Source organism: Poecilia reticulata, chromosome 16, assembly GCF_904066995.2.
Source record: "Poecilia reticulata chromosome 16, P_reticulata-male-v2, whole genome shotgun sequence".
Taxonomy (NCBI): domain Eukaryota; kingdom Metazoa; phylum Chordata; class Actinopteri; order Cyprinodontiformes; family Poeciliidae; genus Poecilia; species Poecilia reticulata.
In genome coordinates, this window is record NC_088845.1 from 4537875 (window position 1) to 4563583 (window position 25709).

At 36.9% G+C, this 25709-nt stretch overlaps 1 protein-coding gene across 5 annotated transcripts in view; it reads right to left on the reverse strand.

The window, feature by feature from the left end:
- Window positions 1-25709, reverse strand: part of bbs9 (Bardet-Biedl syndrome 9) — a 145252-nt gene that overhangs the window by 103683 nt on the left and 15860 nt on the right. For 4 of the 5 annotated variants that reach the window (XM_008430847.3, XM_081616837.1, XM_008430850.3 and 1 more), the window contains exons 9-15: window positions 24803-24932; window positions 21440-21621; window positions 20486-20562; window positions 20328-20381; window positions 19614-19716; window positions 8956-9060; window positions 2989-3003 (exon numbers count right to left, since the gene is read on the reverse strand). In XM_008430847.3, coding sequence (XP_008429069.2) covers window positions 2989-3003; window positions 8956-9060; window positions 19614-19716; window positions 20328-20381; window positions 20486-20562; window positions 21440-21621; window positions 24803-24932 — 666 coding nt within the window. The remainder of the gene's footprint in view (window positions 1-2988; window positions 3004-8955; window positions 9061-19613; window positions 19717-20327; window positions 20382-20485; window positions 20563-21439; window positions 21622-24802; window positions 24933-25709) is intronic. The other variant, XM_008430848.3, reaches the window with a different exon arrangement.

Here is a 25709-nt window from a genome sequence, read left to right on the forward strand (position 1 = left end):
TATAGTATAAACTGCTCCATGCTAGAAAAAAGTGGTTGATATTGGGACAAACTACAGACTTCTGTGTGTGTGGAGTCTGATTACTTGGAGACAGAGCGCTATAAAACTTTGCATTCAGGACTAGCTCTAAGAGAAACTTTTCTTCTAACCCTTATATTTTTTAAGAGAAAAATTAAACAATCAGATTTTCATCCATGCTAGGCAAAGGAATAAAAAATAAGTGAGGCACAAGTTGCTCCAATTCCTATTTTAAATTATGCCTGACTAAATGATGGACCAGAATTTGTTAGCCTGTCTGACAGACATTAATTAAAATCTACTCAATTACTACACAAATGTTTTGTTTTTGTTTTGTTTTTTTGCTTTGGCTTTTAAAAAAATATACATCTTCTGCACACTGAAGTCAAAAACTTGCAAGAAATTGCACTATTAGCATGTCATGATAGTCATGAGATTGTCATACAGCGTTTAAGGTACTGGGATGCAGTGGCGCAACTACACATTATTCAGGTGGATGCGAAAACGTAGATCGGCGCCCCCCTCCCCCGAGGGAAGGAGCGTCAGGGTCAAGGAGCAACGCTCACTCGCTTTACCCCCCCCCCCAGAGGACGATACGTGAAGGGTAAAACTCGCTACATTTACCTCGTTATGTGCGCGAGGTGAAGGAGCGTAAGGCGCGCTGAAGTGTATGGGAAAACATCATCGGCGCGCCGCCCCCTCCAGACGATGCTTTGGCGCCCCCTCTGGTGCTGCGCCCCTATGCGTTGCATACCCTGCATACCCACTTTTTGCGCCACTGCTGGGATGGTATGAGTTACAACATTTAATTTCTCTTTGCAATAAATAAAGGTTTTTTATTATTATTGAATTGAATTTAGCTTAAATATTCTTATATTTGCATGTCTCTGCATCAGGTAAACTGACTGAAAGAGCAAGAACAAAAATCTGAGAAGACGATTTTGCAGCTGTGGATCAGGTTCGATCCACAGCTGCAGTGATGTCACCTCTGATGTGTCTGTGTGGGTATAAAAGATACGTGTGGAAACTGGATGTAATCTGCACATGCTCTTTGGGTTTTTGTGTGGGCCACAGGGAAAACAATAAAAAGAAACAAACCCTGCACATTCCACTCCTCAAAAGCTTTGTTCACATGCAGCTGTTATGCATTACCTACTTCACTTCCATAAGTTCTGCATGCTTTAGTTTGATGTGGACACAATTAAAACCACATTCGGTCATTTTTTTAAATGACCTAAAATAAGAAATGTGAAGCCTCACATCTTTTAATCTGTGAGCTGGAATGCCCAGGTAAAACTACTGTTGTCATTTAATCATTGACAATGTATACTTTACCCACCTAATACCTGTAAAAACAAACGCATAATAGTAATAAGACAGAATTTTAAATATTCATTCAGATTTTATTCAACTATTCTCCTTATATGTATAATTTGCAAGTCATGCTGCCATTAGTTCTCTGTTTTTGTTTCCATAGAAATTGCCTCCCAGACCTTTTCTACTGTTATTAAAATTGATCAGTATTAAAGGAACTCATAAATTTGACTGCATTGGATTATAATTTAAACTATGACAAATTGCAACATGCAGCCAACATGAGCTGCTCATATTGGCTGCATGTTGGAGTAGCTCAGTTACATTAGACCTGGTTTGTCACCAATTGTGCATCTTTGGACAATTATTCCCTCTGGTTTTGGATGATGTGCAACTGGAAAGATTTTTGCTCTTGTGTTTTTAATTTTAGAAAGTTGTTATGACAACAAGAACTTGTTTTTACAACAAGTTCTTGTTGCTTTTGGAAGCAGCTGAGTTGCATCTCAAAAGCTCAAATAATACCTGAATTATAACCCAGCTCAGATCTCAGATCTACAGAGGAGTGGCAAAAGCAAATTAGGTGGATTATCAATGTTTGCCATCAACTGATGGTATCACCCATGACATGTTAATGTGAAATATTATCTCTGTTGCCTCAATATTGAGCTGTTAGCTTTTTACGACAGTCATGAGACCATCATACAGCAACAATATTCAGTCAGAGGCCTCCTCAGATTCGCTGTAAGACTGACTGCTATCAGAGTTCCTTCCTCCCTACAGCATCACCACAACGACTCTTTGAAGACACATGGATGATATGAGCTATGATAACATTTGTCTTTTGGACAAAAACAGTACTTTTGAATGGAATTTTATTAAACTGAAATAGGACAGCGTGTCACACAGAATGGGATGTGCCTCAGGATGATACTCATTGTAAATTGGTGCCATATAAATAATCTATAAAAAAATGTAATGTTCAATCAGCATTTGTGGGAGTGTTATAATGCAAAACCTTAAAAAGGTTATGACAGATAATTTGTTTCCATCAAACTAAAACTGACTAAATCAAACACTAATGAGTATCTAGGGAAACTAGAGCTGGAATGTCCAGATAAAACTACAGTAGTGAAGGGAGTCTGGGTAGGTATGGATCTGGGTCAGTTACTTTTTAGGGTAAAATTGGAACAACATATCAGGGAAATCATTTCTCTTACACTACTAAGACAGTCATGACGCTGACAAAGTATGTGCTTAAAAATAAAAGCTTGTGAGTCTCTGTCAAATGATGCATGCAAGAAATATGATATTACTGTGTAAACTCCATAGCGTATGAAAGGAAAAATGTATAAAAATGCATATTTACATTTTTCTGAGTGAGGAAATGTGTGTACGGGTCAGAGACTTTTTCTAAGTATCACATAACAGGAACATAAACACTCGACAGCCGTCTTTTCCTGTATATATAGTAGAGTGCATGTTTGGAAAGTATTTAGAGCACCATTGATGATTAGTACATTTTTAACAGAAAAAATATATTTTCAAATGCAGCATACAGAGGTTCAGTATGCGTCGGGCAGACATGTCCGTCTGTCTGTCTGTCTTTTTAACGACTACTTGTTCTAATCTATCTAGGACTGCAAGCAAAACACTTACCTTTTGGATTAAGCTCTGCAGAAAGTAGGAAGAGAAGAAGTAAAAATAAAACATACATTCTGAGAGCTCAGAAATATGAAACTGTACAACTGCAATTCAGTAATAGATAAAAGGGGAAGAGGACTTTAATGGGAAGCAGATCCTTTAGTTTTCAGGACCCTCTCCACGCCTATGGAACCAGCTCCTAGTTTTAATTTAGCCTTAAAATTATTGATTTTGTTGATCTATAATTATAGATTATAATTATATAATCTATAATTATAGATTATAGTTAATAGTTCACATTTAAAATTGGAGTTATGTTTCTTAGATTAAAAGGCTCATCTGTGTAGCATGGTAACCAAATAATGCTGCCAACAGCTATAAGCGATCTCCCTCTCCTGTTGTCTACTTTTTTACTTTTCTTTAACATAAAAATACTCCTGCATTGGTTTATTTTTTTACTTTTATTTCAGTCAGTCATGGCAGGCAGGTTCTGCTGGTTTTTTCTTTCTGTTAAGGGAGTTTTTCCTCTGCGCTGTCGCTCCATGCATGATCAGTCTGAGGAATCGCTCTAAAGTCAACAACACAGGCAACTGTCTACAGTCTCTATTGTCGTCCAGGAGGAGTGAATGCTGCAAGCTGGATTTTTTCACTGGATTTTCTTGTAAAAAAATTTCAAGCAATCTGAATAATGAACTTTATTGTTTGATAACTAGGATCATTTGAAATGTATGATTGGATTGACGTGTTATGAATTGGTGGTATCCAAATAAATGGAATTGAATCAAACCTATCTCATCAATATGTGAATGTAGAGAAATGTTAAGACATCTTATGAAATGGTTTTTCCTGCCAAGTCAAAATCAAACAGTTCAGCTAAAGGAGGATGTTGCAAGTGAGCCAAGCTGACACTGAATAGGAGGAGACATCCTCAAAAATTAGAAAAAGTTTATTACAAGCTGGACTGAGAGAAATAGCCAAATAAAATATGTACGAGTAAGTATGTATACAGCACAAACTATGGAGTGTAAATATAAACCGCTGTATGCCATGTCACACTGAGGACACCTGCCAAACAACATATGAGATGCTTAAAAGGAAAACACACAAGACTGAGCATCTCTATCCCTGCTCCTCAGGGCTATGTTTTACCAGCTGTTCTGGGATTTGAAAAGTCTGTCTGTTGCTTCTCTAACCTTTAAGCCACAGCAATAGAAGCCAGGAAGATTAAGATCTGATTTGATTGGTTAAAGAGGATTTCCTTGGAAGGTGAATGGGAAGCAGATGGATGAGTTGCAAGCCAATAGAAATGGGAAGGAGGTGCAGAGTGAAAAAGTTCCCCTGGCAAAATTGATGAAAGTCACGCTTTCATATGGGTGTCTCCGTTTACTGTAAAAACTCTGGCTTTCTCACCGTCTCTCGTGTCATAGCCTCATTTAAACTTAATGGGGAAAAAATATGATTTTTTTTTCTTAACTGGTTCAGAAACATCTTCAGCTTTCGCCAAGTTATTAGCAGTCAAAAATCGGTAAAATGCCTCCTTTATGGTACTCTAAAAAATCATTTAATATTTGTCTATTTTACACAGCCAAGAAGATCATTAAGTGTGACTAAATCCAAGACTCCTCATGGACACTTCCTGTGTTTTCTGCTGTTGCCGGGCAGAAAATGACACGTCACTAACACAAAAACCAAGTGTCCTGGTTATAACTTCAGTTTTGAATTCATTCAGGAAGCAGTGTTATTGTTGCATATTTAGTCTATCAGCACCTCTAAGGAGGAAACATAGCTGTTAGCTATTGTAATTTAAAACTAACATATCAAATTGTCCCTGTAATATTTTTTTCTGAAACATTTTAACAGTTGCATTTATATAGAATTTCTACCAATATAACATTTGGAAAATTATAGGTGACTTGGATACAAGCTAAATAAATCTGTATAGTTTTATCTTTTTAATCCATCTGTTTTATCAGATGATTTTATTGGAGAGATGATTTTATTGGACAATGAATGGTCAATTGCAGTTTTGTCATTGCAGGGAAACGGAGGCTTTGGCATCACAAAAATAAATACATTTAAAACATCAGCTGTGTGGATTTAGAAAGTTAGAAACCCTTCAGGCATCCAAGCAGACTGAATTACTTCAACTACTCTTCATAATGTCAAGGACCAGCATACTTAGCAACCTTTTTAAGTCTATCAGTGCAACAAAGAATTACATTTTTGACAATGAACATTTCCAAGATACATTTGGTGAAAACTAAGCCTCTCAAAGAAATCAAAAGCTACAAATAAGTTTCTAATATAAAATGTAAGAGAATTAAAGATAAGGATGAAGAAGCAATGCTGAATTACATGCTACCTCCAAAATCTTCTAAGCTTTTGTATGATACTCACTAACAAAGGCAGCTAAAAACATAAACTGCTTGGCACAAGGGATGAGAAATGCCAACAAAAAAATCATTGCAAGTGAATTTCAAACATGGTGTTCCAACAAACTGATGCAGCTCCTGGAAACATGGGTATGTGGAGATGTTGGTCATCCTCCAAAACTCAGTAAAACAGGAGAAAACACAGACAGTTAGCTTGAACCTTTGGTTTTCAGTTGCCGTAGTAACCAATGAATCATGGCTGGCCATGTTTTATGGAAAGTATCATCCGCATGCGACTATTCGTCACTCACATGAAAATAATCAGTATGTACGCAAGCTAACAATGCTCTGTAAATGCCAGCCTGACCACTTGATCCCATTCAAGTGTGTTTGTGCAAAGCCCACTCTCAGGGTTTTAGAAAAATCACAGAGGGGCACTAATGAAATTCTTTCTAGATTGTAACAGCTCTTGCCATCATCAGGCCTCCTTTGAAGGTTTTAAGAAGTCAACAGTCTTCTTAAATGTCAAAGCCTTTGTAGAGCTTAAAGATGGACACAGTAGCCTCAGGGTGGGATTGTGTTATGCGGAGTAGGGTGGTGTGGAGGCGTAATCATCAGCCCTGGGTGGCAGAGAATACAAAGTGTTGCATTCCTTCCAAGCCAGAACAGCATTTTGGGGATGAGAAGTGATGAGGCACTACTGCAGATTAGCACAGAAGAAACACAGAAAATTACAACCAAACTCTACCACGTTGCTACAGGAATGCTCCTGGAGAGAACCACTTGGCATCTCACCACAAGATGGTTTACTGCAGTGGACACAGAGTTTCAGAGCAAAACCAACTCTTTATTAAAACAATGTTGGGCCTGGCAACGATATTCTATTGGCATGCTAACCCACACTCTGGTGTCAAGTGTTAAGGAAAGCAGTTGGCATGATGCGACGATGATGTGGTAAAGGTTTAATTAGGTTTAGGTTGTAAAACATGTGTCGGTTTGGGAAAAGATTATGAATTGTGTTGAAGTGTCAGGATAAAAACAGCACACCACATAAAGTCAGAAAAAAGTAATACAATACCTCTTTGCCTATCTGGAATTGTTAGCATCTATGCTACAGCTTTTTTTTGCACGCTTGCAAAGCGTAAATGTATGCATTTTCTCTGAGGCAAATTTGGAGTTGTGGAAATATTTTCAGTGTCAAAAGACACTGAAACTAAAAGAGTGCCACCTTTCAATGTATCACCATACATAAGCTAGAGTGGCTAAACTACAAGCTGAATATCTACACTTCCTGACCATCTCTGCTTGCAGCACTGATGTGTTCAATAATTAGTTTCTCTATTGTCCAGGGTGCCAAGCTTAAAGCACTCAGGACCTTTTCCAGAGCTTTTAAAATTGTTTAGATTTATTTTAATTATTTATAAGTCATGCTGATACAGCAGCTAGGACAGTTTTTACTTTGACAACATATATTGCGGCATATTCGCTCCAGCTGAATTGATTTCTTCAGGTAATAAAAGGCTCTATAGACAATTTTAAGGCTTAGTAGACAGTTGAGAAATTAGCTGCAAGAAACTTTAATCTCTTATAACCCATTGTCAATTTTTCCTTGCTCCACTCATAACATACTGCCATTGTTTTGTTTCTTTATATTCCCAGGATTAGGGCTAGGGTTAGGGTGATATCCTGCTTTCCAACTCTTCTTTTGACTCTTACAGTGTCTTATTCTACCCTTATTTTTTCTATTTATTCAGACATCTTTTCACGTGAGTATAGCTTAGTACCTGCTGTGTTGGGAAACTAACCTATGTCTCTTTTCTTTCCATCTTAAATCAAACTTTTCTAATGCCTAACGCCCAACAAGTGGCTTCCAAAACTCAAAATCACTTTCCAACATGCTCTCGTTAAGCTGCTTTGCTTTTAAGGCCCATTGAAATACTCCAGACTTCTTATTTTCAACTATTTATAGCATCACAATAACCCTTAACAAGAAAGAAACACTTCCCAATATTTCCAGACATTTCACATTAAGTGTGCTTCTGGGGAGGAAAAACTGTTCCACCAACAGAGGTCTGCCAAAGCAAATGTAATCCAAGGGAAACAATAGCACAAAACATAAGGTTTTTTTCATGACCTGATTTCCGAACAAATGCAGATCTTTTTTTTCTTTTTTTTTTTCTGTGACATTTAAAAATAAAGAGTGGTTCTGTTGCTTTGGAAAGTTATATCTTCCAGAAATATTGCAAAACCTGGAAACAGATGCCTGGAGGCAGCAAGGGGATGAACTGGGCTCATCTGGAAAGAGCCCAAATGTCATTACACCATTCCAGTTCTCTGTTAGCAGATGGTGTTCAGCCCTGTCACACAACCCTAGTTTTGATGTTACAGACCAGACACCTGCTAACTTCATAAGGTTTTTGGTGCTAATGCTCCAGATATTGAAGAACATTTTCCATCTACTATAAATATAAGTTTTATACATATCTTCTATATAAAAACTATCCTAAAGTAAAATCAAATGTGCATTCACCACAATGACTATTGCAACTGGTATTAGTTCCTTACAACTTTACAAATGAACAAAATTAAACATTTCATAAATATGTGCACAGTTAGAAATGAAATTTTGAGAATGGAGCTTCCATTCACTGCATATTGATAGCTAATCTGACAATTTTATAAAAGCTACAGAGGTGAGCCTGATGGTTCAAACAACATATGTACCACTGCAACTTTACATAAAAACATCAGAACTCATGTGCTTCATGAGTAAAATCTCATGAAGCACATGAGATTTTACTTGAAAAAAAAAACAAAACTAATGCAATGTAAAAGTCATTACAAAACATTGTAATCCGTCCACTCACCATCCTCAACAACACTGTGCCTGCTGTGCAACATCTATGGTTCCTATGAGTCACCTTTTCTCAGGATCAAAGATGGTCCTCAGACATAAACATTGTTTGCACGAAGACCCAGCAGAAACTGTAATTTCTACAGCAACTCATGAAGTAAAATCTTCTACAACTACTACTACACTGTTTTTACTCAGTCATCTCTGTGTGGTTTGGCTCATCCATAAAACAGGACTAGACTGCATGAAACAATTAGGTCCACAGAGAGGATCATCAGGGCTTGTCTTCCCCCCTTGTACAAGTCAAGGGTCAGGAAAAGGGCAACTAACATCTCTGCAGACCTCACACATCCTGGACACAAACTGTTTAAGCTTTTGCCTCCAGGTCAACACGCTATTTGCAAAAACCAGCTGCCACAGAGACAGTTTCTCCCCCCAGGCTGCCTTTCTGATGAAAACAATCAACATTGTACAGCCTCAGCTACTCTAGTGTAATATAATCATATTTGCAGTAAAACCTGCTTTTCTTTTTTTGTTGTTTATGCAAAAATGACTGCACATACACACTGTTTATTTTATCCTATTATTTTTATTATATTGTTATGCTAGTAAAACCAAAGTTAAATTCCTTCCTTTAGCCAAAGAAGCTTCATTTGCAAACAAAGAATGACAACAAAATGTCTACGTTTTATTCCATCTAAGATAAACATCTGATGCTGCTAATAAAAACCAAACGCATCACAAGAGTCCTGTTACCTGTTGGTGCACTATAGGACACGACAATATCTCCGGTCAGATCAGCAGGGGGGTATTGGCCATTGAGGAAAGCTGAAAAAGCCACTTCTTTGGTTGAACCAACACCTGGGGAAAAAAAAAACAAACATATTTTTTTAACAACCAGATAAGGAACAGCTTTATTTTGTGTAGCTCCACCAGTGTAAATATAAAAAATTAACCCAGCTAACAAAAAATATCGAAATGATTTGTTTTCAGCAAACCTTTACATACTCATAAGAATTATTATTGGGAAGAATAACAACTATAAAATATTACATCTCTAAAAAATATGTTTATTGGAGTTGCAAATTTAACAAGGCAAACTATGACAGTATATCATAACTCCTTGCACGTTGTTGGCACTACTGTGTGAAAGTGGGTTTTTCAACAAACACTATTATCTTGAATTTCATACCTAAATTTAATAGAAATGAGAGGACAAGTAATAAAGAGTAAAAAACAGATTCAGACAAATATAACTTGAGTAAAGATAAAATGCATTTTGAAATTATTTCATGTGAAAAAGCTAATCCAATCAACCTGCCCTCACAGTATGCAGAAAATAATCTTCCCTAAACAACTGATTTCACAAACCATGGCAGCAACGCCCTGTATCAAAAATAGGTAAAGCCATTTTTATTGCTGTGAATGAATTTTTGCCCCCCTCATATGTGACAAAAACAAACACACAGTATCTGTAAAGGAGCAGATCCAGTTCCGTTGGACTGGACTTGAGTTTAGGCTTGGACTTTAGCATAATGCAAAAAAATGGCAGCAGAAAGTTTTACAAAATGGCCTGTAGTAAGTAGAAGCATTTTAATAGATGATGAAACCAGATCAAGAGAGAGTAACTTATTGCCTTGATGTTGGAATTATTCTAAAATCTACGATGTGTCAGTTTGCAAAATTCAATGCTACATTAATTTGGATGTGAAAATAAAGTTATAATAGATATTCTTAACTGATATCAGTTCAGCTTAACTAAAAGGACACTGAATGATAAAATGGAAGTTGGTGTGTCAACCAGACAAGCAAACACACAGTCAGTTTTTTGAAGTTGATGACAAAACTGAACACTGTGTGCTCAATACTAACCAGATCCTTTAATGTGTACACACACACACACACACACACACACACACACACACACACACCCCTACACACGCACACACACAGAGCTGCTCAAGCACTGCTTACGTTCAACATCACTATGCGAAGTGAAGACATAAAATAAAAGCTTCAACTGGAACTCTACTCTGTGTGTGCGTGTAAGTATATGTGGGGGTGAACCCAAGACTGAAATTACATGTACCATGAGAGATGGGTGATGACTTGTAGCTTCCTTTAAAACGCCTGAAAACCAACAGAAAGTAGAGGGGGAAAGAGAGCTGGGGAGAAAAGAGCAGGGATCAAATACGGCTGGAGAGGAAAGGATATATTACAGCTAATGGCTCCATGCAGTCAGACACACACACACGCATACAGGGCGGTATGTTGGTGAAATGGGGCGTGATGTTTTTGGGCCCAGTCTGTTACAGGTGACTGAATCCCGAGTGTATGTGCATGTGTCCAAATGGAAAAGCATAAAAGTCTGTGTAATTTCTCAATGTTAAGAGTAAAGAGTGTGTGAAAGTTTCTGAATCTGTATATCACTGAGGTTAGTAGGTTCAAGATGGAACGGTAAAAAACCTTGATGTGTTTAACTATGCGTGCACACAAACATGCCGAGCTGGTAGAGATTCAAGGGCTTCCTGGGGAGAACAGACAGATGAACCTGAGGCTAAACAGATGGAAAAAAATAGATAATAAAGAACTAAATTTAAACAGAAATACCTGATTTTTCACTTTTTAAATAATAATGCAAGACCATTTCTAAAACTGAAAAACAAATGAGAAAATAAGCTTAAATGGAAAATACAATCTTGTATCATAAACCAGTAACACTGCTTTTTTATTCCAGTAGCTTATTTTTATGTCTTGTTTAATTGTTTAAGCATACGGTTAGTTCCCTCCCTGCTTGTCAGTCAGTCTGTCAACTGAAGGCTTTTAACCTCTGTGCCCTGAAGGTCACCCTGGTCAGACTGGCTTAAGTGCTTTAAGTGTTTTCAGTCCCGTTAAGACCAACAAACACCACCAAAGGAGACACAAAGTAATCCCTCTTCCTCTCTTTTCTTTCATTTCTCTTTAGCTCTTCATCATACATTGAAGCACATTCAGACAGGCCAGAACAAGAGCCGTGGGCATCAAATCTGTGAGCACCAGGTAATGCGCCTGACTGACCTCTGTGTCTGACCCAGTGAGACTGTTCAGACTGGCCCCAGTGTTCTCAGGCACATTAAGCCATTAGCACCCCATCCAAGAAAAACAAACTCCCTAAAGGAGACTGAAATCCCCTGCTTTACTACTGTACCTTTCTCTTCCTTTTCCAGTCCCTAACTTTCACCTTTATTCCACCTTCATAAACTATTTGCTTTTTTTATTTCTTTTCCGCTTTAACATTTTCCTTATCCACTAGTTTGCTTGGGGATCTTAGCTTTATGCCACCTCATCCCTTCATATTGTCTTATTTGATGATATACTTGTCTCTTTATGTATTCTTAAGGGAATGAAGGCTTAAGGGTTCAGGTATGCATACATACATACCAAGAAAAAGTTATCTGAGATAAGAAAAAATAAGCTTTACAGAACTCCATTGTCAAAACCTTTTTATCTATCTTTTTTGTGCTTTGCCCTTTAAAATCTTATACAAAACGTCATACTTAAGGATAAGCCGAAAGAGCCTTCAACAGCCTTTCTAATCAAGTAAATATCTCGTGATTCATTCTAACCATGTTTGTCAGTAATAAAAAGTAAACAAAGGAACGGAGAACTTCTACTTCACCTGCTGGCGTTTCTGCTAAATTTGTGTTCACTGTTACGGTTTGTAATGCGGCCAAAATGTAATCACAGAAGGTGCCTCACTACCGCTGAGAGTGATCTTGACACTGTTCAGAGAGTCGTAGTGTGTGTTCATGCCAGGGGCAGCTCACTCTCTCTGTCAGGGTTCAGGTTAAAGTACTTGGCGGCTCAGGTTAAACTGATGACGGACTTTGATGAAAAGGTTAGAGGTAATGAGGGGTGAAGATGGGGATCAATACCACACAAGGAGCAAGAGCCATGAGTGTGTTTCTCTTTCCAGTTCTCCCCATATGCAGATAATATCAAAACCCAAACAAATGACAGGAAAACAAATATTAATGATAATATTTTGGCTCTTACCGTGGAATTACAGTGTGTGTATGATCTGTGTGTGAGATGCTAAACAATGATCTCATGGTTTTTATAGGCAAGGATTAGGTCAGGTCACATAAAATGTGCCTGTTGAAAATCATAAATGCATTAATATTGCTATCATGCTAGCATGCTGACATGTAGGTACCAAACTAAACTGGATAACAGAGCAGAATGTATTTGTAGTGACAATAAACTACAAGAAAATGTTCCGGCTGACTGGAGAAATATGGTTGCCTTGAAAATTATTTGCATCTTGAGGAAAGATGTAGACAAAGTCCGTAAAATAACAGGTTGCTATAGAAATAGTTGAGCCACATATCCTTCTTGGTTTGAGTTGTACCAACATATACATAAGTCCTATTTAAGCATTACTGGTCACAGGAGGGTAGGTATATATTCCTGAAACTTAATAAAGATCAGTAAGTAACTCAGCATGTTATTTAGTTATTCCCATTTTCAACAATAGCGAGGAGAAAAACAGCTTTTTGTCAATTCACATGTATAACTCAAGTCATGGATTACAAATTAAAAGTATCTAGATATTGCTATCAACCTAAAAATAATAAAGCACAATATATATTTGTTTAATATAATGACATAAATACCTTTAGCATGTATGATTTTGTTGAAAACACTTATTTCTGAACAAATTAAGCTAAATTAAAGGTTGGGTTTTTGAAAATTGTTATTGTATAGTGACGTTGCTGCGATAAAACATTTATTTGTTTGAAGCTTTTCAGACATTTGACAACTGCTGTGGTTGTTGTAGACATTTCTTTAATGAAACTTTATTATGCTCTTCTATCTTCATTGTTTCAATTAACCTTTTTGTTCTTCAGATAATTAAAGTATGTGTCATTCCAGTGTCGTAAATGGGAATACAGGAAGATGGTGAGAGAAACAACAAAGGGGTCATTAGAGCAGGAAAAAGTAAAGACATTTTAGAAGGAATGAATGAAAGAAATAATCTGCAAAAGGAAAAGATGAAATGAAATGGCGAGAAAATAAGTGAAGAGAAGGAGGGAGCAGGCCTTACGAGTGGGAACGGGAGGCAGAACAAAGGAGGTAGTGTGTTGAACAGGGGATTGAGCCGCCATCTGAGACGAATAAAAACTGGAATAACAATAAAAGTCAGAGGGCGCTACTTCCCCTACTCTTTACACACATCGTTCACCGCATGTAGGTTTGTGCTCGCACGTGTATCAATGACATTTTACCACTTTTTGTTTCATTTTATTCATTTTGGTTACTCAAATTCACACCTATAATGAAGGTTTGTAAACATGTGGACACATTCTAACCAGAGGAATCAAACACAAAGTATGTTCACACAGTCAACAGCTCTACGAAAAGAGCAGAAACAGAGTTACACAGACCCTTGATTTTACTCATGTAGCTTGTGTGTTTATATGTTTGGAGGAAATCTTTATGAAAAAACTGCATTCCTTTAAACAGGAAAATGATCAACTGAGAGAAAGAGAGACTGTAAAAAAAAAAAAAAACTAATGAAAACCAGACTGAGAAGGTGTCACAGCAGCACTGTTATAATATTGCTTGTTGCTGGCTGGTGTTTCTCTAAATTGCCAACAGATTTTCACATAACATCCATTACTTTGTCACAATTATTTCGATAACTAGTGACCAGCAAAAGCTATCCAATGAGGAACGTGCATTAAAACTTAGAAACAGTTTTACCTCCTGGAACAGATTCAGTTTGACAGTATCCAAGGCGGAATTAAAAAAAAGTAAAAGGATTACGAGAAAAATGAATAAGTTATTGTTGTATAATATTTCACTAGCAGTTTTAGATTCAACAGTAAATAGAAATTAGATTATTTTATAGCAGACCTGGGCACTTAGCCCACGGGTGCAGCCTTAGTCTTAAGGATTTATTTACTGAGGTCAAAGGTAAAGTGTCTCTGTTTGCAAAGACAAATTGGTATTTCTTTGGAGATTATAGCTTGAAAAACATTACCATAAAAAAAATCAGTTCTCAATATGGCGTTGCACTTTTTGCAACCAGAAGCTAATAAAACACTAAAAAAAACTGATGCATAGTTTTTAGTCATGATCACGTGTTTTGTAATGAGCCACTAAGACCCTGACAAACATTTTTATTAATGTTTCCCTTTTGTACAATTATTGGCACACAGATGTTTTATAGTATACACCAAGGTTCTAACAAAGAAAAAAATAAATAAATAAATCAACAACTATTATTCATTCCCCTCCTAGATTAAAAATGATTTTAATTTAATCTGACGAGAAATTAGGTAGTTACCTATATAAAATAATGTAAACGGTGTATTTTAAAAATATATATTTCATCACATTTTAAACAGAGTACTCATTACTCAATAATAATCTCCATTGGTATTACAACAACTAAACATCCCCTTTAATAATTGATCAGCTTCTTACATAATAAGGATCAAATCTTTGAGGTTGGAAGACCTCCTCGCAATCACCCTAATATGTAGCTCCTTCTTCAATTAGATTTATGTCTGGACTCTGACTGGACCACTTGAAATCAAAAGTTGGTGAAATTAAAATTTACTTTAAAAGTAAATCTGCCAGGGTTATGAATAATGTTGGGCTTAACTACCTGGTTCTGAAAAAAAAAAAAAAACTGAAATGGAAAGAATATTTCTGTGGAGATCTAAACTAAAAAGATGATCTCCCAATGTTCTTCTTTAAAGAACAAACAGTCCAAAACATTGGAAACTGTTAATACTTAAGATAAATTGGGATTTTTTTTTCATGTCATTTCAGTCCTAACATCAACCAGTTCTGGTAGACAGTGCTGCTGCTTTGACCTTCCACCAGAAAATGAATTAAAGTGGTTTCCTTCTGTGTAAATAGGAATGTGATAAATGGGTGCACTAATTCTTAATGCACTGGTAGATTTAGACTACCACTGAATTAAAACAGGGCCGTATTTCATTTGTCTGATGGTATTAATGTTGGGCAAGCAGAATTAGTGCTTAGGGATGAACAAAGTCTCCAAAGTGGATAAAAGTCGATGGAAAATTTTCTGCAATGCTATACCTGAATGTGTGTTTGTGAATTATGTTCTATGGCCAGAAGCATTTCAATGGTTGATTTCTGTTAGTAAAAATAAAAAAGGACGACAAAAACAAGCAACACTATTTTACTGTAGATATTCGACATTTTCTGAGCTCGCTATAATGACACGTGTCATTTGAATGCATTTAAGCAGACATGGATAAGCATGTGCAAAAAATTCGATATCCCTGTGAGTGCTTGTGTGTGTAATTGTTCTTCCTTGAATGTATGCCTTTCAGAGGCTTCTGGGTTTGACCAGCTTGAATGCTACCTAAACTCATATAAACAAAGCATCTCTTTGGTGGCGTAAATGTGACGGGATAATGACTCGTACCCTCTGATCTTCCACATAAACAGTGAAACTTGAAGAGCTGGTGCCAAAACAGAAAGCTTAGAGCAACTAAACCCACCAGAAACATCCACCATTTTTCCCTTCATGGAATGTTTTTTGGGAAAATGTATTTTTGACTTACTTTGAGTTTTTCTGGCAGATCTTTAATTGTTTACTCTAACAGAGAAACCAAGTTTTACTTTAGGTTGCAGATTATATTTTTGTGGCAGCTGGGTGCTATAAATTACAAACATCTTTTCCACTTGCTCTATACATTGTTACTGTTTCTATATTTAGCTGTAGGTTTTCTTATCCTATGGAATATTATTGTCAAAACTCTTAAAATTCTTAATTTCTCAAATGGCTATTGTAAAAAAGAGAATATGGGAATAAAAGAAAAAAAAAGAAAAAAAATACATGACAAATTGAGCATGTTAACGAAATACATGTAAATGGAAAAAAAAAAAAACTAAAACTCATGAGGAATGTACCATGCTGTGCAGCCGGTGCATCATGCTTGCATTAACAGCTGTAGAGGTCATGTGCAGCATATGCACAGATAAGAATCGTCTGTGGTAAGAGGCTTTTCATTTCTGAATGCATGGATCATGAATCATAGGTAAGCAGTGGTCACTTTGAGTCAGGACTTAGAATAAATGGATGGTCCTCCAACCAGCTGCGAATGCTTCTCACATCTTGAAATCATAAATTCACAATCCACTCTGGTCCTTCTCAAAGAGCTTGGTGTCTACTCCTCTGTGATGGATGAGGGTTTCAGCGCACGTCAGGAGCAGTTTTGGAATTACAATAAAAGGGGAATTTTCTGTTAGTAATCCAGCTTTTATGCCTGACTACATGGCTCCAGAAAATAGCTGCCAACATGGTTCACTGTGTTAGTATAACCTGTGGACTTTCACTTGACATGTGACCTCATAATCTTGAGTGAGATTTACTCTTTCATTATGACAAGTGTGCAGATTAAAAGAGAACAAGCTAAGATTGATAAGGTAACACCATTTTATTCAAAGCTTCAGTCCAGATAAATCTACTGTGGCTGGGATGTGTTTGTACAAACCAAGCAAGGAGCAGATTATTCATGCTTGGCTGCTTTTTCCTATTTTAGGGAGTTGCTACATTTGGTTTATTATTTCTTAGGAGGAGTCACTGGTGTAAATTTGTTTTAACAGACAACAAAACCTCCTGACACACAGAGCACCAGTATGTCATCACTTATGACATATCTTTCTCTCCATGGAAAGATGATTCTCCTTATTTAGGTTTTATTGATGTGCTGCCATGAAAACAATTTTCTACTGAGTTAATTCAAGATTTCAAAATATGACTGAAGACAAATTACAGGGTTTTTCTATAGTTTGTAGAGGTGTTCAGCAGTGAGTATGACTTATTAAAATGCAATCAGCTCCAGCTTCATAATCATTTATTGAAAATCAGAAGTTTAAAGTTTTACTGAAACGACACCATTTTTTGTCAAACCATGAAATCAGGTGCAAAGTTCATTTCAGAATAGTCAAATGTACAAATGAGCCGAGAAGGAGTCAAATTACATTACTCTATGAATAAAATTAGAACAATAGTTGAAGAAATGGCCTCTTGTTAGTTGTTACATTAAGATTAAAATAACATTTCATTTTTAATGAAGGCAAGACATCAAAGTTAATTGTTTGCACCAAGTACTCCAAATTATCACATATTTTTACAGAATGGTTTAATTGCAGCAAATATCGGTTCAGGATGTCCAACAGTGTCTAAAACTATGTTTCCATTACAAATGTGCGCAAAACTTTGTCAATCTTCTGCTAATGTAAAAAAAACAAAAAAAAAACAACTTTGCAATTGTAGAGTTTCCATTAAATAAGAATCGCAACTAAAATTGAAGGTGAATACGTTTGTTCACACAAAAAGTCATTAAAAAACATCCATAATCCTCTGACCACTTCCTGTCATCTTTGTCTTTTCCACCAACAGTAACGTCTGGTTGTTGACCACATGACTTGTGTGGTGCAATAAAGATGTTTCCATTGCAGTTTTGCTAACTTCACTCATTTTGGTATGGTCAAAAAACCACAAGTTTTTCAAAGTTGCAGTGTTTTTCAATAAGCTAACTGATTTTTGTAATTCCAATTTCCAATGGAAATACAGGTTAGAATCCACCAGGACTTTTCAGGATTGTACGGTCACCGGTCCATGACTAGCTCAGAGTTTTCAGCAGGTGGGTGACATTGACGGAAATGCTTTTGTACAATGTTCACTTCTGACCACAAAAAAATATATATATATCAGGAACATACAGAAATGTTGCAGGAAGTCCAAGTTTTAACTGCAGAAGATTGTCCTATTAATCTTTTTTCTTTTTTTTTTTGATTGTTTGGGAGGTCTGGAAAATCACTTGGTGAAGAAAAGGTGAGCATTAAAGAAGTTTGTGGAAACAGTGAAGCATTGTGATACAATCCATGTGTTGGGTGTGCGTCTCTTCCAAGGGAGTGGGCTTACGACCAATTCTGACAAGGACTGTACACTGAATAAAGATTGAAACATTCTCCAAGAGCAACATCTTCCAGGTAGCATGTGTGGGTGATCTGTGTGTTTTAAGGCAAAAGTAATAAATGGATAAAAAAAAAAAAAATCAGAAAATGTTTTTGACCCAAAACCTATGCCAAATCCATAGGGTTCATTGAGAACCAAGAAAACTGATCAGCTCCGAGGTCCAATAAAACATAAATGAGTTACTATCAGTCAAGATTTGTCCAGAAATTTAAGTCTACAGTAAAATGGTAGACCAGAGTATAAAGGTTCAGAAAAAGGCCAACACTGTAAGTATTAACTGTTTGCATGAACATATTGTATTTGCTAATTAAGACCTCTGAAAAGTGTTGAATATTTTGCATATCAGCATTCAACATGTGGAAACATCAACAACAACAAAGAAACCAACAATTGTAAAATGTGTGCATCATCTGAAGCTGCTCCCAGTGTATGCTGAGGACCTCACTGGAGCAGAAAAAGCTCCCCTAGACTTTCATGACGTGGAACATGTTTGTAGCTACTAAGGTAGAAACGATTTAGAATTAGATTTTCTTATAAGGACTACAGTACAAAAAGCTAGGATAGCTTCCGCAATTAAACATATAAAAACTAAGTTAAAAAAAACGGCAATGGGATGCAGTTAGAGCAGACTCCAATCACTGTGTTACGACATGCCTAATGTTGTTTTAATGAGCTGACAGTACTGGTGTTTAGGGTTAAAAGGTTGAGTGCATAAATAGTCTGGGTGATTCAGTTAGTGCTGCCTGGAAGAGACCAGCAGTAGAAGACATGCTGTAAACACTGATAAGAGCCAGACAAATAAAAGTTAGCACACTCCTCTCACTCACACAAGCGGATGTGTGTGGAGCAAAATGTGAAGTAGGACGAGATGTTCAATACATAAAACACATGAAGCAGAGCCTGAGAGGACCCATGGAAGAGCATAAGTGATTGACGACAGATGAAGAAAGATCTTGCACAAAACCAGATGCACAAAGCTGTGGATTATTTCCCTAAAAAAAAAGAAAGTACACAGTATTGTATTCTATAGGTCCTTAAATCCAAACAGAGTATTATTTGAAGTTTCCTCAGTTCAAAGAACTCCACAAGCAGCATTAACAAGAAACATCCAAACAGCTGAAATGTGTGTTGCTTTTATTTAAAATCATTCATCTGTTAAAAGTTTATTTTTTTCTGCAATATCCATGTATTATTTATCGCACCCTTAAACTCCAGCTAAATCTGAGGAAATAAGGAACAGGCAGAACAAATACACAGGAAATTAATTAAAATTAATCAACCATCCATCATATATGTTTGAGCAAGTAACCCTAGCAAAGACAACCATAAATCCTGCACGCACACACACAAACACACTCATGCATACTCACACAAACAAAAATAAGAAGAGCAATTTACTAACCCATTGACTCCAAAACAAACTGGTCCTGAGTGACAGCCAGGGGGGGCTGGACACAAACGGACAGCTTAGCAGACTGTAGGACAGAGTTGGCCTTCACCTTCACCTGCAGAAAGACAATAACAAAAGGTTAACCTAGAAAGACATGTTTTATTTTTTCTGATGCCAGCAGGCTGGAGGTGTCTTAAAGCAACCGTCAACAAGTCATTATGCTACGTCTTTTTTCTTTCTCCATCTGTGTTTGGATGTTTTAAAGGTTGGTCTTAAATAACTTTGCAGCTACTCCTTCATTGTATTTTACTTGCTGCAACAAACCAAATACAACAAATCAGCCCAAATATTTCAGACTACCTGTTGGTAGAGGGATAAGAGGATAATTATTAGGGTTTGTGTACCTTAAATAGTTGATGAGTCAACCAGAAACTCTCCCTTACTTAAGGTATACATACTCCTCTGACATCACCAGTCAGACACCAAAAGCTTGGCTGAAATTCAGATATTCAACCAACAATACAACAATCCAAAACACAGCAGCAAATCTACCATGGAACAGCTGAAAAAGAAAAGCATCAAAGTTTTGCAATGGCATAGTCAAAGTCCAGACCTCAGCCCAATTTAAAACACTGCGATGGGATCTTAAGAGATAATGAGCAGAGACTATTTGGACACTTTGTCTTTATGACAGTATGTAGACAAAGAAACAATAAAATAATTTACCTGTACAGTAACTGAGGGTACAGGCAGACCATCAATGTCTTGGATTAGAGCTTGCTGTAAAAGAAAGAATTAATACATTTAAGCTTCTGCATGTAAATGTTTATGATTTAAATATCTGCCAATCAGTTCATGAAGAACATCTGAGCTTGTGTGTTTACCGATGGTGTGTCGAGGCATGAAGACACAGTCGTCTTGACAGACAGGTCATCCACAGCATCAGATTTGGGGAGTATATCTATGAAAAAAGGCATGTATTTAAAAAGCTGGAACAAGTGTCTTAAATAAACACTTGTTTTAGTGTTGATTTAAACACTTGTTTTAGTGTTGATTTAAAGACTAAATACCTTGCATTTTTGCAAATGCAAGGTATTAAATTAAGAAAGAGAAATATTTTTGTGAGAAAACATTGGTAGTTTCGGATGAAACCAGACTGTTTTAAAATAAACATAAACTGTAAAAGTCGGTTGTTCAGAGTGTCGTAAGCATGCAAAAGAAATGTTGAGTGAAAGGAAAACGCATGTAAGAAAAATAGTACAGAAGCAACAGGACTACCTGCAGTCATAAGAGAAATGCTGAGCAACACTTATTTAGTAGATTCACAAATTATGGACAGCCTCAAGACTGTGCAGGTCGGCTTTTGCGATTGGCGAAAAACCTAAAATTTCCACATTAAAATCCCACTTTCTGTTAATTGTTTCCACACATAAATCTAACTATTCTATTGTCACCTTTGTGTGCACAACTAGTATGTTCAAAAGAATTTTTTATGTTCTTTGTTTTTATGACATAACACAAGAAACGTATAAAGTCCAAATCCTGTGGTAATATGGATCTAAAAATATATTTCAGAATGGCAGTACTTGGAAATCTTTATATTTACTCCAGTGGTACTTTGCATAAAAAAGTTTAAAAACCAATGCCATAGTAATAGTGTATATACATTTCAGTTGAAGGAAGAGGAAAATGAATGAAATTGCTATGTGGGCCAAACTTTAAAGTGGTTTAATCCTAGTTATTGTACAGTAGAATCCATGAAATTGAGAGTCCAGTTTTGTCAGGAAGTGGCTTCAAATTCAGAGCATTTCAGAGCCGTTTCTCTAGTATCCTCTCACCTTGAGTCCTTGTAGCCTCTCTAATGAACTTCTGCAGTTTCTTCATCTCGGCATCAATCTGCTCATAATCAGCCTCCCTGGCATCTACTTTTGGAGTAGAGAAAAAGGAGGGGTCTGTACCCATGTACGAGCACAAAAGATGTCCGTCTGAGCTCAGACTGACCACAACACCCTTCAGCTCCCTGAGGGAAAAAAAAGGACAGGGTTAACTCTGTAACTGCTGCCATCTGCTGAGAACCTGTGCTTTACATTTTCTTTGTAGTTCAACTCTATTCCTTAAGGATAACAGAAGGTGAAGCTCAGTGTCGGCTTTTTAATGTGGAAATACATGATAAGATGGAGAGTATGAAGAAATGCTGAGTGATCCAATAATGCTTAAACGGTGAAGTAACTTGTTGCAGATGTGTTTATGTGATTTCTGGTGCAGTTCAGTGAGGAGGTAACACATTCATCCGCACACAAATACACACAAACACACACGAGACAGCCGGCTCCACACCTGCACAGGAAAGAGTCTGAGGGAGCAATAAGCTTTCACTTTAACTGCTGCAGGAAGGAATTGATGTTTACAGAGGCAGGACAAAGATTTGCAAAAACGCCCATGTCATTTTAACTAAAATAAGAGAAATGCAGTAGACACAACATTGTTTTTGCTATTGGTATGAAAATAACTGTGGATCCTGCATAAACGGACACATGAACAAGAAATCAAGACAACTGCCAGGATACAGGCCATTTGTCGACAGAACATTTTTCATACTGAAAAGATTAAGTGAATTTTTACAGATTATGGCATAAAGAAGTCGCCCTCATTATGTTGATGGTTCACAATGACTGGTGGCATGGTGCCAAGCCACTGTGTGCCAGACTTGCAGAATCAGCACTATGATCTGCAAATTAAACAGCGTCAGCATTTAGTACAACCTAATATTACTATCCACTAATATTCTAGTTTGATCCAGCTCTGTGGTCACCCTCACTGCTCTGATCCTGCTTCTGAACATCAAAATGTTATCATAAGGAGAACCTGTTTTACTTATTTGGCAGGAGTTTCATACTCATAGGTTCTCATAAGCCAGCAGGGGTCTGAAACCTTTATAATCCTAAGAGCCATATTTGTCTTCAGTCCCACTAAATAAAACTTTAGAGTTGCAAATGTTACATGACCTTAAAAAAATCACACACAAAAAAGAAGACTACCTGAAATCGTTGATCAATTTCTCCTTCAGCATATTTTATTTTTTATTTTTAAAGAAACCTGTTTTATTTTTGTTTTACATTTTTGCAGAAAGGAGATGTAAAAAAGTTTTATGCTATTGCAATTTGAATTTATGGAAAATAAAATATCAGACATAACTAAGTGGCACACAACTATCAGGCATAATATTATGACCACCTGTCTAATAGTGTGTTTGGTTGCCCTTTCCTAGCTAAACAACCCTAACCCAGAGGTGTAGTGTTAGAGAAATTAGTGATCATGATAAGTTGTTATTCTCTGTGGGACATTCTATGAATTGTTAGGTATGTTGTTAGATTTGCTAAAAATAAATGTCTGGACAGTTCAGAATGGAAAAAATGAGACCAATCGTGAGACTTGCTTTGCTTCAAGTGTGTCCCTGAAGCAAAGCAAGAAGAAATTTTGGAACCCTACAGTAAATCTACGGTGAGCTGCTGGGGTGTGTGTTTGTTTTGCATGGTTTGCTGTGTATTTGTGTAACTCTCCCACACTCCTCCATGTCCCACAGACACACCGAACGACCCAATGACTATCAAAAGCTTAAAAACAACACAGCCTCAAACTAAACCAAACAGCTACCCAGACACACACTATCTCCTACATCTAAACCACACATGCGCAAACACTGGATCAGAGACCACATCATTTTTCAACTGTGTTTGCGCTTTACGTTGTAATTGTATCAAATTGCAGCTTGATTGTAGTTGTTTGGAAAAAGACAGAGGATTGGCTCTGACTGGTCCCTCCTCACTATGCTATGATTGGCCAGCTGGAACACATTGCAGGGTTATTTCCTGCCAAATGTCTGACACCGGATTTTACAAGCTGATAACTGAGTCAGCGTACCTGTTGCATGTTTATTAGTGCTCATGTGAATATTTACGGCTACATTCAGAAAAATGCATACACTTTGTATAGAATCCTTCAATTTTAAGGAGATTTGGTAGAACTTAGATTCCACTTTTTGCTCATTTATTTAAAACTAAACAGATTTTTACCTCCCTTGACATCTTCTTTGTTACATATGGTGGCAAGATAAACTTACACATTCAGTCTTATTTATCTGAAAATATTAACTTTTTCTTTGTATTTATCTGACAGAAGAAATGGAAATGTGTGGAAGTGATTAGTCAAGGAGTTGTTTCCATTAACCATTTTCAGACTCACAAAATTAAAACCCAATTGGATGACAGGTTGTTTTGTCTTTCCTATTTTGAATAGTGGCTCAGAGGAATGGGTCTCTTTGTCATTCAGTCAATAAAATAAACATTGTATTGCCTAAAATGCAAAAATGTAGCACTCCTGTAGTGTATTGATTCAAAATTCCTAAACATTCAACTTAAGAACTAAACTTTCATTCAAATTATGATTTAGCTACATTCAACTTTTACCAATTTTTCTGTATAATATTATGCTACTGTGATAAAAGATCAATTTATTTCAGGGATTTTTACCTGTGTGTGGCAGTACTATTTACTAGATGACAATAGGATTTAAATCAAATAAAAGTTCAAAAATACTTCATTTATCCCAAAAGGGAAATTAAATGCGGTCGTCAGTCTTGCAACAAATCTGAACATTCCTCTGACTAGAGACTGTTGTTGTATGACAGTCTCATGAATATATGCCAACAGTTCAATTTCCAATTAGTAGGAATGATATTCCCCATAAACATGTCCTGAATGACTCCATCAATTTTTGGCCAAAACTGCTAATTCACCTAATTTACTTTGGCTACTATTCTTTAAACCTTTTTTTTGGCTTCTTTTTCAACTATTCTGAAATTTGGGGTGATAATATTTGAGCTCTTGAGATCCTAATCAGCTTATCCAAGATGTAAAAATAATACCCTATTGCCACGGTCACATCATAAGAATTGCCAAAAAATTTTAAAATTAGAGCAAAAATGATTCCACCTGCACAGCATCCACGACACCTTGCCAAAAATATTACGAACAAAAGTCAACTAAAAGAACAAAATCTAAGATAATATACAGCAACTCCAACATCCTGCCACCATGAGCCGCACAATTCTAGAATACAAGATATGGTCTACATGGATGAGTATTGCTCTGTGCATCACACATCAGTCCCAGATGTGCTGCTTTACTGGAGGGGGAACTCACGGGAGATTGGCGACACGAACAGCCACGGGGACAAGGGGAAGCTGGGCTGCCCACTTCAGCGTGACGTCCTGGTAGACCAGCAGCATGTTGTTGTGGTTACCAAGCAGCAGGTTTGTGGTGCCATCTTTCACTAAATAATAATAACAGACAAAGGAGATTAGACAGAAAATCTGTCACTTTTAAACATTTTTGAAGCAGGCTTGTAATTTATGCAGCAACAAAAAAAAGTATACAAGTCAGAGGCATTTTGAACACAAATTCTTAAGTCAGTAAGTAGGTATTTTTCTGTAAATTAAAAACAACAAAACAATCTCTTTGATGCATTTATTCACTTTGGTGTCTTGTGGTTAAAAAGTCAGCATCAGTTTCATAGGAGCACAAATTTGAGGTTTTTGTCTCTCGTTCTTAGTTACATAAAACAGTGGCACATATTCACAAATCTAACAACCATGGACAAAAATAACAAATTCCTGTGGTGGGTGGCACTGCCCTTCAGGATGAGTGCAGCTTGAACTCTCCGTAACAGGAAAATCATCTCTTTACGCTTCACATATGGTTTGAATAAGAGATGCTGTCATCAAGACCTTTCATTCAGACACAAACTCTGTTCTTATAGGTGTACTGTAAATAAAGCTTAGGCACTTTCTCTTGTGAACCCAGGCTAGAAACATGAAACATAAATACTGCCTGTGTATCAGCTCCGGCACCATCCAGTCAACCCACCGATGGTGCAGTTACCACCTAGTGAGATCTGAGGTGACGGCCACACGCAAAACAAAGCTCACAGAAGTTATAATATAGTAACAGCGGTCAGCAGGGTATTACAGTGCTGGGGTCAAAATGATAGAGTGATGCCACATCAAAGCAAACACACCTTATATCTCAGCAGACTCCTAAAAATGACAGT